Here is a 13118-nt window from a genome sequence, read left to right as displayed (position 1 = left end):
ATGAGTGCACTGTATGATTATTCTCTCCTTGGCCAGACACACGTACACACACACACACACACACACACATACAAGAAAGAGACCAACGGCACAAAAAGAAAAGGAATACGAGAGCAGATGAGGAGGTACAAGATGAGGCATAATGAAAGGCACGTACAAGAAACACAAGAAAAGAGAGTAGCCAACAGAACATCCACATGGATTCGACGCCGCAGAGACGCCGCGCCCTTGTCGCCTGATGCACTCATTCGCTTTCGCGAACGCTCTCCTGGTAGCGATACACGTTCAACAACGCCCGAGTATCCCCAGCGAGAGAGGTCATCTTCAGTTTTGCCCAAAAGTTCCGCCTTTCTTCATCCTTCTCGTTCGCTGCGCAATCCTCCAGCTCGTCGGGCAACGCCTGCCGACTGGTGCGCTCATGGAGGATGCACTTGAAGAGGGCAATCTTTCGTGTCTGTGAGCGCAGCACGAACTTATTTTCGGTTGCTGAGATAAGGCGATACACGGTCACTGGCTTCCGTTGATTTCGCCTGTACGCGCGCGCGATGGCCTGTGCATCCACCTGCGGGTTCCACCACGAGTCGAACAAAACAACGTGATTCGCCGCTGTGAAGTCGAGACCGTAGGCAGCGATCTTTGTCGATAATACCAGCACAATGAGATCTTTATTCTCGCTGAACTCCTGCATGGCGCGGCGGCGGCGGTCTTGCGAGTCACGGCCGCGAACGGTAAATGTGCAGACCCGCAGCGCCGTCAGGGTGCGATGAATCAGGTCCTGCGAACCTACGTAGAGAGAGAAAACGATGAGCTTCTCCTTGCGGGCTTGCACGCGCAGCACAATATCGACGAGCACCCGCATCTTGCCGCTCAAGTCGATGAAGGCGTCAAGTTGCTCGTTCTCGACCAACTGGACATACTGCTCCAGTCGCATGGTATCAATTTCCTCCAGTTGGGACACCCGCTGCCGCGACGTGTTCGACAGCGCGCGCACTGTCCACCCGCTTACCATCGATTGGTAGCTGTCGGAAATGAAGGCCAGGTAGCAAGCGGGGTGCGTGGAGAGGTGATGCGGTCGGTGCTCCGTGGCTTTTAGGGCTGTCATGGCCGTCTCCGTGAGGCCCAGCTTCTCCTCATACTCCCGCTGCACGTCGGAGGAGCCGCAAATCAACAGGTAATCGTGCAGCGGTGGCAGGTCGTTTTCCATTTCACGAAACACGAACCCACGCATCCAGTCCTGGATGTACTCCTGCGCCACCACTGCATTGTAGAAGGCCCCATCGTCGCCTTCAACGAACTGGTTGATGTCATTCGCGAGCTCCTGGAAGCGCTTCGGCGGCAGTACCCTACTGACGCCTTTGTTCACCCACCCCACTAGCCGGTAGAGTTCGCTGGCGTCGTTTTGCAAAGGCGTGCCGGATAGCACGATGCGGAGGTTGCACCGTAGGCGATCGAGGGACTCTGTCAACTTATTCCCCTTCGCAGCCACTCGGTGGCCCTCGTCCACGATCATGACCAAGGGCGTAAAGCGCTTGAAACGCCGCAGAAACCCTGCTAGGTACTCGCCGTTGATGACGAAGATGTGGCCCGACTTGGGTTTCTCGTTGTTCTTCTGACGCTCGTACTCAAGAAGCTGCTGCTCGAACTCCAACGAGTTGAGCCCGTCGGAGGCGACGAAGTGCGGAAAGTGGAGTCCGTGCATGCCCCACTTGTTTTTCTCGTCCACCCAGTGGCTGATGATCGGTTTTGGCGTGAGGATGAGTATGTCTGCCTGCGGTGCAAGATACAGCTGTGAGAAGCACAACGTGAGTGCAACAAGCGTTTTGCCCAGTCCCATCGTCATTGCCACGACGCACCCACTCTGCTTCTCCGTCCGCTCCACAATGAAGCCGAGGGCAGCAAGCTGCACGGGCGCCAAATGGCTCGCCAGGCGAGTCGGCACAAACAGCGGTGGCAGGCTGCTGTCGGCACCGTTGATGTTCACCGTCGTGTTGCGAACCTCCGTGTTGAGCAGCTGCTCGAGAATGAGCCGATTGAGGTGCTTACGTCGCTCCATCTCGCACACAGAGGACATTAGTCCAGTGCGCAGGTAGCACACAACGCTGGTTCGCTGCCAGTGGATTTCCGGGTTTACCACCTCCGTGTTGCCGTGCTCCAGAGACGTGTCGAAAAGAAGAACGTCACCGACTTTGAGCTGAAACGCCTTCTTGAGCCTTTTGATGGCGAGATGACATCCCTCAAACTCGCCGTTGATAACTGAGAGAACCCCCAAGCCGCTCCGAAAGTCACCCCTGTCGGTATGCACGGCGGTGCGGAAGTTTCTGTTAACAGTGATGGTGCTGAAGACTGTTCCGCACAGCTGGTACTGCGACGGGATGGCCACCCTCTGCAGATGATGGTGCATTGGAGCCAACTGACTGTACAGCTTGTCGAGATGCTTCAGCAGCGGCTCGCTCTGCGCTAGGAGCCCCCAATTCCTGCGGCTGAATTCCGTCTCTCTGCACTTGTGCTGAGTAGGATTCGTAAGGTAGTCGTAGTAGCCCACGATCCCGGTGTCTGGTGGCAGTCCACCGTTCGTGGGTGCCCGCAAATTCTTTTTTGTCGCCGCCGGCTCCAGGACCGCTGCGGCTGCGCGGCACGTGTCCTCTGGTACCCCTCCCGGAATGTACACCGCGACGATGCACTGCCCCTCCCCTTCGCGGTCGTAGAAGATTGATGCTTTTGTCACCAGCTCAAACCCGTCCAGTGTCAAGTACTCTGCCTGAAAGCTGTGCACCGCGTCCACTGTCTCCTCGCCGGTGAGATCCTCCATGGTGTCTTCAGCGTCCTTGTTGACCTCCTCCACTGCATCTTTCTGAAACAGCGCCGACGGCGCAACGCCGCTGAAGAGAGACAGCTGCTCCGTCTCCGAGGCGCCACCACTACTGGCTGCGATAGACATAGCGGTGGCACGCTCGGCTGCAAGCTTCTCCACATCTGACTCTGCATGAAGGCGCAGCTGCTCTGGCACCGGCGACTCGGAGTCGCTTGCTGCCACTGGGGTGCCGCGGGCAATGAGGCGGAGTTGCGTGCAAATCTCCTTTATGGGGGAAATGTGAAGAAAAGGACTTCTGTCCTGCAGTGACAAAACGTCTGCGTCGGGCGCCTGGACATAATAGGAGCAGAACTGGAGTATCCGGCTCACGTAGTCGGCAGGGTGAAATAGTGCTCGCTGATGACGCATGCTGTATGCGAATAGTGGGTATTCTCGCATATACAAGCTGTTGCGCATTTCCGCCTTCTCGTACTCGTTCGCTGCGGTGTACCGCTCACACATCTGAAGCAGCTCGTCATCGTATAGCGGAATAGCAGGGAGGATGGTGTACCCGCCGCGAGGGATTCCCGCAATGCGCAGCTGACGACGCTGTGTTTCACTTGCAATCGTCTCCAAATCGCCAATGCTCGGCGAAGTGAATACGACCGCGATTTCGCCGGACGATTGCACGATATCTAGTATCGACTCCAGCTCAGAACTGGTGCTCACCCGCGTCAGCCCATTTAACATGACAGCTTTTCCTTCAGTTGCTGCGAAAGAGAGAGGAGGGGAAAGAGAGGGGAGAGCGGCGCATGCAGTGCCACCACCACTATGACTCCGCTTGATGCCAGTGCTCAAATCACGTGGCGTATGCTTGCAAACAAGTGAGAACGGCGAAATACGTGACGAAAGAGGAAATGCGTGAGTGCTGAGCATCCATAGTGCAGCCTTTTTTGCTCGAGGACAGGGCAGTTAGAAGGCGGTGTAAACCGTGTAGAGACACAGCGTATCAGGGAATCAAGACACACGCCACAAAGGGAAGTAGCGCAATGCCGAGCGCAGCAGTACGACACATCACAGGAGTCCATCCCCCTCCCCGTCGACGGGTATGAGAGGTATCAGTTATTTCCAGCGGCTTGTCTCTGAACATCCGCAAATACCTGCCGACAACAGAAAGTGGCAACACATTATTTCTTTGTACTGCTCTTCGGCTACTAAGCAACCTCAAAAAAAAAACGATTAGGCTGCCGTCGCAGATAACGAGCAAAAGGCGGAATGGAACGAAGTCAAATTGTTATGTGAGAACACCTGGAGCAAGAGCTACGGAGGTCGGTGGTAAGAGAAAGGGAACAGGGAGTGTGGAAGAGGAGAGGGGAGGGGGGGGGGACGGCGCAGCGGACAAACTTAAAGCGAGTGAGAGGACACACTGCCCGTCAGTGCTTCTCTCGCTAGAGAGGATGTGAACGTGGTCTCGTCACCCATTTTCACCAGAAAGGATGTGTCAAAGTTGATTTGTGCACTGCCATCCGGAGTGCGAAATACATCCTTGTGCATCTCGCTAAACGACTGCTGAACATCTGGCTTCTGCTTGGTGCCAACAGTGTCGTCGAAGAGTGAAGACGATGTCTGCCAAGACTGTGACGGCCCCGAGGCCGGTTCGCCGTGCTCTGTGCGGCTTCCCCAGGGGGTCTGAGGAGGCGGTACGCTTCGAAGAACCGCTCCACGCATGGTGTCGCTTGGGGCCTCCGCCTTGAAGCTGGACTGCACCTCTGCTGCCTCCGCTTTTAGCTTTCTGGGTTTCTCCCTGCGCTCTCCCTCGGCGTTTGACGGGGCTGCGGTAAGGTAGTGGATGCCGCGCTTCAAGGAGTGCCACAGCATTGGGCTGACTTGAACAAATATGAGAATGGCCATAAAGTTCGCAGCGATGAAGCTCATTACTCCAGCCTTGTGCTTGTGCCAGCCGTCGTTGATCCTACGCCTCCATGCACTCAGCGCCGATCCCTCTGTGTTACCACTCTCTTTCGCGCCTGACACACTACTACTCCGAGCGGCTCTCGTGCCCGCCCTCTCAAACGCAGAGTACGCGCTTTGTTTCGCTTTCTGAAACGTCGGGTGAGCCACCACGCGCTGCCCCACGTTCCTTACGGCCTGCTGGAACTGTGGATGGCGAGCAATGTAGGCGAACAGCCGCCGCTGCAGCGGACCCCACGCGACCATCTCCTATGTACTTGTGTGTACGTGCGTGTTCGCGGGTATGGTTTTACTGATGCTGGCAACGTGACGTTTGAGTGAACGGGAGTGGAAGCGCAGGTCCACCGCACGTGTAGAAGCACAAGAAGGCGGAGGTACAGAGAAAGAGTACACGGTGTCGGGACGGGTGCCTAAGACGCCCTTAAAAAAAAGTGACAGATGCACATATATGTGTGCGCGCGCGGTCGTTCCGGTCTACATCGAAACCGCACGAATTTCCGTGCACTCTCCGCCCCGCCGGCTGCACAGTCTCACCACCACACGAATGAAAGTTCGAAGTAAGCCTCTGATTAAGAAGATAATCAAGAAGGACGCGGCGACTGCTACAGGTGAAATCGTGTGCGTGTCTTGTGTGCTCTCTCCTTTTCTTTTCGGTGTCTCTCACCGGAAAATACAAAAACACACGCAGCTATCAGCAGCCCCAAAGGGGCTGATTCTATCAGCGACAAAAAAAAACAGTCATGCCTCGAGTACATGACCACGACATCAATGCATCATAATATGGATGTAGTCGCTCAGCAGTGTGCGAAAATTGCTCAGTGCGTGGTTGAGGTTTTTGTAGTGCTCGGAGGCCTCCTCATCGGTGCGGCTAGGAAGAAGTACTGCGCGCAGCCACTCGATATCCTCCAGGGTTTGTCGCTCCGGTATGCCCGTAGAGAGCACCAGCATAAAGCGCATCATAAGTGCGCTGCTGTTCCGCCGCAGCGCGTTGCACGTTCGGCATGCTACGTCCACAAAGTACTTGAAGATCGGGCTACTAGACCCGCCCATCGCATGCAGGTACATGGGAGTAAAAATGAAACACGCTGTCTCACGCTTGATGCCGAACTTCTTGAAGTTGCCCAGAAAGTGGCCGAAATCGTTGTGAAAGAGGGTGCCATCCTGGCGGAGCATGATGTTGTCGTTATGTCTGTCACCGATTCCCAGGGCGTAGGTGGCCGCCGTGTAGCCGGCGACACTACGCACAACATTCCACAGGCATCGCTCCACCTCACCTCGGTCATGGCTGAACACACGTAACCAATTTATGACCGGGTCAACATTGAACGCAGCCTGTGCCCCACCCTCGTGGCTGGTGATTTTGGCGATCGTGCCACTGTTCGACACCACTTCCATCATGCCAACGCCTTCTCCGGTAGAAATGCAACCGTATGGGATGAGGTGAAGGTCCAGACCGGACGCTTTCCACAGGTTGTCCGTGAACTCCAGCAGCTGCAATGTAAGCAGGACTTGGCTGAGGTCGTCGCCAGGCTTGAATCCAATGAAAAACGCTCTTCTTGATCGAGATAATTCCGAAAAGCAAGCCATGGCGGGGACATTTTCGATTCCGTGACCTTGCACTCATCGATATTCACCGCGCAGCACTCCACTGATGGGTTCAGAGCGGGAGTAAAGCGATGAGGAAATTGAACCTTAGCGAGACTCGCGCGCAGACACTTGACACGATCTTTCGTCGGTGCCCGTTGCACCTTCAGTGCACACTTCAGCAGCTCATTGCAAACGTACACTTGCCGCGCGTAATTCGACCGGTGCGGGGACCACTTGACCAGTTCCTCCAAAAGGAGTCCGTGTCGCTCGCAAATGGTCAGATTCTTGACCTCGGCAGCTAGGTACCGAAAAACGTAGCGTGCAAATACGTGGTTCGAGCGAAGCGACCGCCCAAGGAGAAAACGCGCTAACGCAGAGTCGTGATACGGCTCGTACTTGAGTACCTACACGAGTTGCAGAATACAACCGCGCAGCTCATAGTTCGGCATTTTATCAATGTACTCCACCGCCTGCTCACGAACCACCAAGTCAGCATAATGCGCGTCAAGCAGCTCCAGCGCATCGAACGCAGCCAGCGGGGACCATCGACGCTAAAGGCAGCGTGCCTCGTACACACCGAACGGCATCAGCCAGCTCACTGCACTCATCTCCTTGACCATCGCTTTTGGTAGGCTGAGTAACATCTCCCTGTACTTCCACAGAATAGTTTTGTCGTCACTCGTGAGGTACACCAGAGGGTCGTACATCAGCGCCAGCTGAAGCGGGCGCAGTTGTTCTACCTCGTTGTTTATCAGATGGCTGCTGAGAGCACCCTCACGGTCAGCAAAGCTTCGCCGAGCATCCTCCTCTTTTCGCTGCGGAGGTCGACCACCGGGGAAAGAAACAGGCTTGTCGACGCACGGGAACTCCACCTCGAACGTGCACGCGTTGAAACTGGGGCTGATAGAGTTCAAGCCGATCAGGTTCGCGCGGGTCTTGCGATTCCATAGATGCGCCACATACCCATCCACATTTTCGCAGTGTAATCGAAAAGCTGCGTGGCGGCCGTACCCACGAACAAAAAAACCGAGTGACCTTGATTGTTGGTTTTCTTTGCGTTCTCTTTCACACTGGCAATCACTTCCTCTGCAGTGGCCGCTCGAGCACCGACGATTCTGTCGGTCGAGGAAGCCACCAGCGTAAAACACACCTTTAGCTCTCTTGGCCCATTCGACAGATCGATGCAACCGGTCACCGTTCCGCCATCCTTCCAGTGCATCCTTGCAGCTAAGCTGTGGCTGTTCCTTGCATTCTCGCACAGCTGCCAGCCAGCGATTCGGGGTTCGTAGCAACACCAGGTGCCAACATACGCCTCCACAAGAACTGCAAAGTACAGGTTTGAGGAATCGCGCACGTTTTCCTCCTTCACGCGCGACGCGGAGATGGCAAGCTTTTCGAAACCGCCGGCATCCTGAGAGAAAGCTTGCTGGTCAAGTCCCACAAACAGATTTCAGAGGTACTGAACTTTGACGCATCTGCGTGAAAAAGGTTGGCAAGTGTCCGATACGGGTAGGACGGGCGAAACAGTGGTGCGGCGAAAAGGGTCGCTTCTTTGGGCTCCACGACCAAATCTATCTCCGCCCGCTTGCTCACACAGTCACGAATGTAACAATAATTGATAAGAGGCTGCGAGCCGTATATGTACTCACTTCGCCCCTTAACACGGAAGACAAAGATCAGCGCCGTCCCATCAGATTTTCCCCTCATGTTTGCAAACCCCCGCACGCTGCTCACGGTGAGCCGGATGGCGTCATCGGCGACAGTATTACACGGAAACGTTCGCCTCGTAGAGCATCTCGACCCCGCACAATGCAAATACCACAGACACATCGAAATGCTGCCATCACCCGTCTCCGCATTCCTCGGCCACATTTGCATCAGAAGATACATTTGTGCCGTTTGAAGAGGGGGTACAGAAAACACCTGCGGCAGGCTGCGCATCGCGAGGCTCTCTGGCACCGATGGATGGACAGACTCAAACGCCTTTCATTCGTTCATGTACGCTCTGACGATTGCGCGCCCATACTCGCAAACGTCCTCGCACTTACTGTTCCATCTGCGCTATGGACCCACAATATACTCGACAGCTGCACAAATATCATCACAGCAGGTGACACACTCTCCACTCCCAAAGACGAGCGAGCGCAAGTCATCACTGAGCTCCGACACTCTGTGGAGGTTCCGTCGGTTGCAAGCATTGCTTTAGCTCTCTGCCAGAGTCCTTGAGAGCTCTTCTTGCTGAAATTCCTCGTCGATGTTCACTTGAAACCTATCCCGCTGCTTGGGCAGCCGTAGTCGTGCGCGTAACGACATCGCACGAGACACAACAATCAAAACTCCCCTCTAAACGTATTCAAAAATATGTCAGCTTCCGTCGTGCTTGAAGAAAACGAGAGGCGCAAGTAGAAAAGTACTGCACAGACAGGAATTCAGAGCGAACAAGTCAGCCGCCGTGAGCGCGTAAACCCACAAACGAATGCTTGCGGAAAACAGATGAAAATGCCAGCAGGGCCTAGAGAGTTCTCGGCGTACAGAATAAAATCATAGGCAGCATTCCGTCTAACTCATATGCCTCCTCGCACTTCCAGCTCGAGACCATGTGACTTGAGGCTTTAAATAGTCAGCTTCATTTTCTTTCGCGTTCTTCGAAGTAAATCGGGCAGTTACACGTTACGAAATATTTCGATTGCCCCACTCAGAACAAGAATCGAATTACTGACACACACACAAAACAACACTGCTTTTCAAGCAAAAAAAAAATGCACGTGATCGCCTCTACACCAGCGTTCGCGCGCAAGCGCCGCCGCCAGTAGGGCGACGGTGTTGCATTCCCACCATGTCAGCGACGCGTGCCACAAGAGCATCTCTGTTCTTTGGAAGCGAAACATCAAACACCGACAAGCCTGCATCTAATGACGCCGCAACACTGGCCTCTATTGATGCTGGGTGAATCTGGACTTGCGCCGCCCCTAATGCTTTGATGCAGTTTGCAACACGCGCCACGTTTTGACGTGCGTCCGTGGCGTGCTCCGTCTCCTCCGCGTCGCTAGTAGAGGGTTGCACCGAGCAAATCCATATGTTACCATTCATGCCAATGATCAGTTGTGTGCTGTAGTCCGCGAGTTCTACAAACTGGTGCTTCGCTCGTTTCACCAAAGAGGGACGAACACTCACCAAAATGCCCAGTCCCGACAGCCGACCATATTTATCCGCTGCACGTGTGTGCAGTGACATCACACCATCGGGAGAAATGCGTTGAACCTCTGCCGCAACTAGATCATCTTGGTCAAAGATTTGGCGCATCCCGAGCTCGTCACCGCGGCCTCGGCGCCGCAGTATACCTCCAGGCTCCGTTACGCTTGAAAGCAGCATAATTGCCGTTTGAGTTGAGTTCACATCGACGTGCCACTTGTTTCCTGACACTTCCACGATGCGCCCGACTACAACATCGCCGATTTCCGGTTGATACCGCGGCAGCAGACCCTTCACCGAAATCACGCGTTCGGTCACCTCTATGTGTCCACTGATGGCAGCCACAACCTCGCCAGCCCCTTCGTGGAGCAGAGCCCGATCACTGGGATTATTTCCCGCAAAGGTGTTAAATCCGCGAAGATAAACTTCGTCGTGGCTCGTGCTCAGCTTCTGATCCCCATCGCCTCCACAGATGGAGTCCCCCACAATCACAACGCTGGATGACATGACGGCGAAACAGACTACGACCCCCAGCAAAAGGCACGTCGCGTCGATTCCTTTGCGAATGCTTGTGAAGATTTTGTTGGAAACCAAATTTAGGAATAAAGACAGAGGGACAATGCAGCATTTCAAAAGCGTGAATCATCATCTCTGCAAATGAGCTGACGCAAGTCACGAGTGCAACACCACTCACACTCGAGCACGTACTGGCAACTCGAAAAGTGGAGGGCGGTGCTACGAAGCACCAGATGGGTATTCTTCTGGCGAAGGACATTCAGGAGCGGTAAAAGCGCACACGAAAATTCCAGAGACGCAGCACTGTTTATGTCAGATGCACAAAGCAAACCAAAAGCCGCTGCCCTCTTTTCAACTCTGTCCCCCAGCCGAAATTTCACCCACGGATTTTTGCAGGAAGCACATGGTGCTCAACACTTTTCTCATAACGGAAAGTGGCGCCACTCCCAATAGAAACTGAGAAGCAACACGCGCGCCGCCCATAAGGCTGCTGCCCCAACGGACTCTGCCTCCTTGCTGATCTTCGAGCACCTTGAGAACACAACAGGGCGGAGTAAAAAAGGTGGGGGGTGAAGGAAACAAGAGGCTGTGCTCTGAGCGAGCGATTCACAAGCTCATGTTGTTCGTCGATTGCAAGAAGCTCCACTTTTTGAACGCGGGCGCCGTTGCCGCATCGAGAGCAAGCCTTCAAAACAGCCGGGTCTCACATTAGCCATACGCGGTTTTCTCCAGAGCCAAGCTCACCTGGCGTCGCTCAGGTCTCATCAGCTGGGAGTGTCTGCCTTACCCTTTCGTCACGGCGAAGCCTGCGTTCATCGTTCTGCCAAACTTATTCAACCAGGCCACACACAACCAGCGCTAGCAGGCTTTATGGGCACCCATGAGTTTGTGATCGCTGTTCGAAAACCATGCCATTCTGCGAGTCCCTTCGCTTCTTTGAAGGCTTTCGACGCTCACACCTTTCCCTTGCGGAAAACAGGCGGTGCGCGCACATGATGCCAGCTCAGAACAACCGTTGTCGCGCTGCCTTGCGTACATGGGAGAATTCCCTCTGCTATGCAATTCGTCTCGACCTCATCTGTGTTCGCTCTTGCCCCTGGCAAGCCCTTGCAATTGACAGCGCTTCTTGCATGACGACGTCTCCTCTGAGACTCGCTCAGAACTACCCCAATTCCTGTCTCTTAGTGAACCTGGGGGGGGGGCTTGTTGCAACCACGACAGTCGCGTTGCTTTCCAAGACCTGTTTCTCCGCGCCTGCGACGTCACCTCACTCCGGCGTTGCCGGCATCCAAAACAAATGAATCGCTTTCACTGTCCCCCTGAGTTCCCGCACGCTGTGTGCACCAAAGCCCCCCTTCATCCTTGGGTCTTCACAAAACTAAGCAGGTAGCCTTCAGCGTCGACGGTGGAAGTGGCCTTCAGGGTTTTACATTCGTTTCCCCCCTTCTCCGTACTTGAGTCTCGGTAAGCAAAAGTCTCTGTGGGCTCCATAGCCCTTTTCTCTTCATTAGGCCCCTGCGGCTCCCAATGGTTGTGGAAAACGGATGGGTTGTGACTTAAGGTATCCAGCTTATTGTACAAAAAAAGCAGACTTTTGACGCTGTGCGAGGTTTATAAACTTCTCGAAAGATTACAAAAAACAAAAAAGCACCCAACAGGCGTTTGCATTACCAAACAAAGGGTGGGCGCGGGCGATGCTGGCAGCAAGGCGAGGTCGGCTTTGTTCCGCGGCGTCTATGCACCAACAGGCCTCCGTCGGCTTTCCCCGTTTCCTTCTGACGTTCTAAAGGCAACAACTATCTCGATAAAGCTGGGGGCCTTCCTCACGGCTCAAACGCTATCTTCCATACAATCTGTGGTTATTTCAAACGCCCGGCCCGCATCCTTACCACCCATATGTTTCCCCTTCAGCTCTTCCACCTCTTCCCGATTGCGTCTCGTGCCGTGAAAAGGACGCAGCGGGCCACCCATACATCCTCTTTCAATCATTTCAGCGCAAAAAAACCTCACGAAAAGAAACAGTCCCCTGCGCTTCTGCTTTTCTGATAGTTTCAAAGAGTGGGCTGCTCGTGCTCCGACATAACACGCTACGTTCCTGAGCCTCACGCTCTAGCCCCATTTCTTCCCCTTTCATCCCTCATTCTTTCCCTAGCTTCTTGGTTCGATCATCCGTCACCGTTTCCCCTTTCCATGCACCCAATAGTTGTTAACATGCCTCGGTTATAATTTTCACGAACAATTTTCCTCTCGAAAAGGTCGTGGGCAAAACGAGCACTTAATGTGATGATAAGAAAACAATCTCTTCTCAACAAAAGCATCCCATAACGCTTCTGTAAACACCTCTGCGTATGGGCGCAAATATTACCAACTGTCTTTTCAGAAGCGACTTCAGCAGTCGAAAATCACCGTCCGTGTTCCAACCGGAAAAAAAGGCGCTCGCATTACTGAAAACGTGAGAACCCGGCCCCGCGACCCTGCTACCACTCACGCAAAAAAGCGCTGTTCACCATCATGCTCCGCCAAAACGAAAGCAGGTCGTATACCCTCGTGGGGGATTTCGAAATTCACATCGCATGCACCCAACGGCCGTAGCTACCGCACTTCTGTGAAACGCACCCGTTAATCTAACTACCCGTCTTTCCATCATGAAACTGCTCTGCCATACAAGGAACTGGTTAGGGTTAGGGTTAGGGTTAGGGTTAGGGTTTATATCTCCACTGATTCCTTGCACAGCGACACCCTCTCCACCTGGACGGGTGCGTGACGGTGTACTACTGTACTGGTGTACGGGTGTGCTACTGTACTGGTTAGGGTTAGGGTTAGGGTTAGGGTTAGGGTTAGGGTTAGGGTTAGGGTTAGGGTTAGGGTTAGGGTTAGGGTTAGGGTTAGGGTTAGGGTTAGGGTTAGGGTTAGGGTTTATATCTCCACTGATTCCTTGCACAGCGACACCCTCTCCACCTGGACGGGTGCGTGACGGTGTACTACTGTACTGGTGTACGGGTGTGCTACTGTACTGGTTAGGGTTAGGGTTAGGGTTAGGGTTAGGGTTAGGGTTAGGGTT

The 13118-nt window shown here is 54.2% G+C and overlaps 3 protein-coding genes and 1 pseudogene across 4 annotated transcripts; all 4 read right to left on the bottom strand.

Moving 5' to 3' along the window:
• Positions 1-244: 244 nt before the first annotated feature.
• Positions 245-3313, bottom strand: LMJF_14_0040 (putative j-binding protein; the record flags this gene model as incomplete). Its single annotated transcript, XM_001687551.1, has 1 exon — positions 245-3313. The coding sequence occupies one exon, from the start codon at positions 3311-3313 to the stop codon at positions 245-247; it is 3069 nt and encodes a 1022-aa protein (XP_001687603.1).
• An 882-nt stretch (positions 3314-4195) lies between these two features.
• On the bottom strand, positions 4196-5008 carry LMJF_14_0030 (conserved hypothetical protein; the record flags this gene model as incomplete). The annotated part of the gene is made up of 1 exon (XM_001687550.1): positions 4196-5008. One exon carries the CDS (start codon positions 5006-5008, stop codon positions 4196-4198), a length of 813 nt encoding a protein of 270 aa, XP_001687602.1.
• Positions 5009-5527: 519 nt separating this feature from the next.
• Positions 5528-8347, bottom strand: LMJF_14_0020 (annotated as a pseudogene). Its single transcript is given in 3 exon segments — positions 5528-6349; positions 6352-7779; positions 7781-8347. Coding segments are annotated over 3 exon segments (2817 nt in total).
• Positions 8348-9124: 777 nt separating this feature from the next.
• On the bottom strand, positions 9125-10048 carry LMJF_14_0010 (putative exosome complex exonuclease; the record flags this gene model as incomplete). The annotated part of the gene is made up of 1 exon (XM_001687549.1): positions 9125-10048. One exon carries the CDS (start codon positions 10046-10048, stop codon positions 9125-9127), a length of 924 nt encoding a protein of 307 aa, XP_001687601.1.
• Between the last annotated feature and the right edge of the window lie 3070 nt (positions 10049-13118).

The sequence above is a fragment of the Leishmania major genome, chromosome 14 (assembly GCF_000002725.2).
Source record: "Leishmania major strain Friedlin complete genome, chromosome 14".
NCBI lineage: Eukaryota > Euglenozoa > Kinetoplastea > Trypanosomatida > Trypanosomatidae > Leishmania > Leishmania major.
The sequence above is the reverse complement of the archived record's forward strand: the minus strand, read 5'-3'. Positions and strand labels throughout refer to the sequence as shown.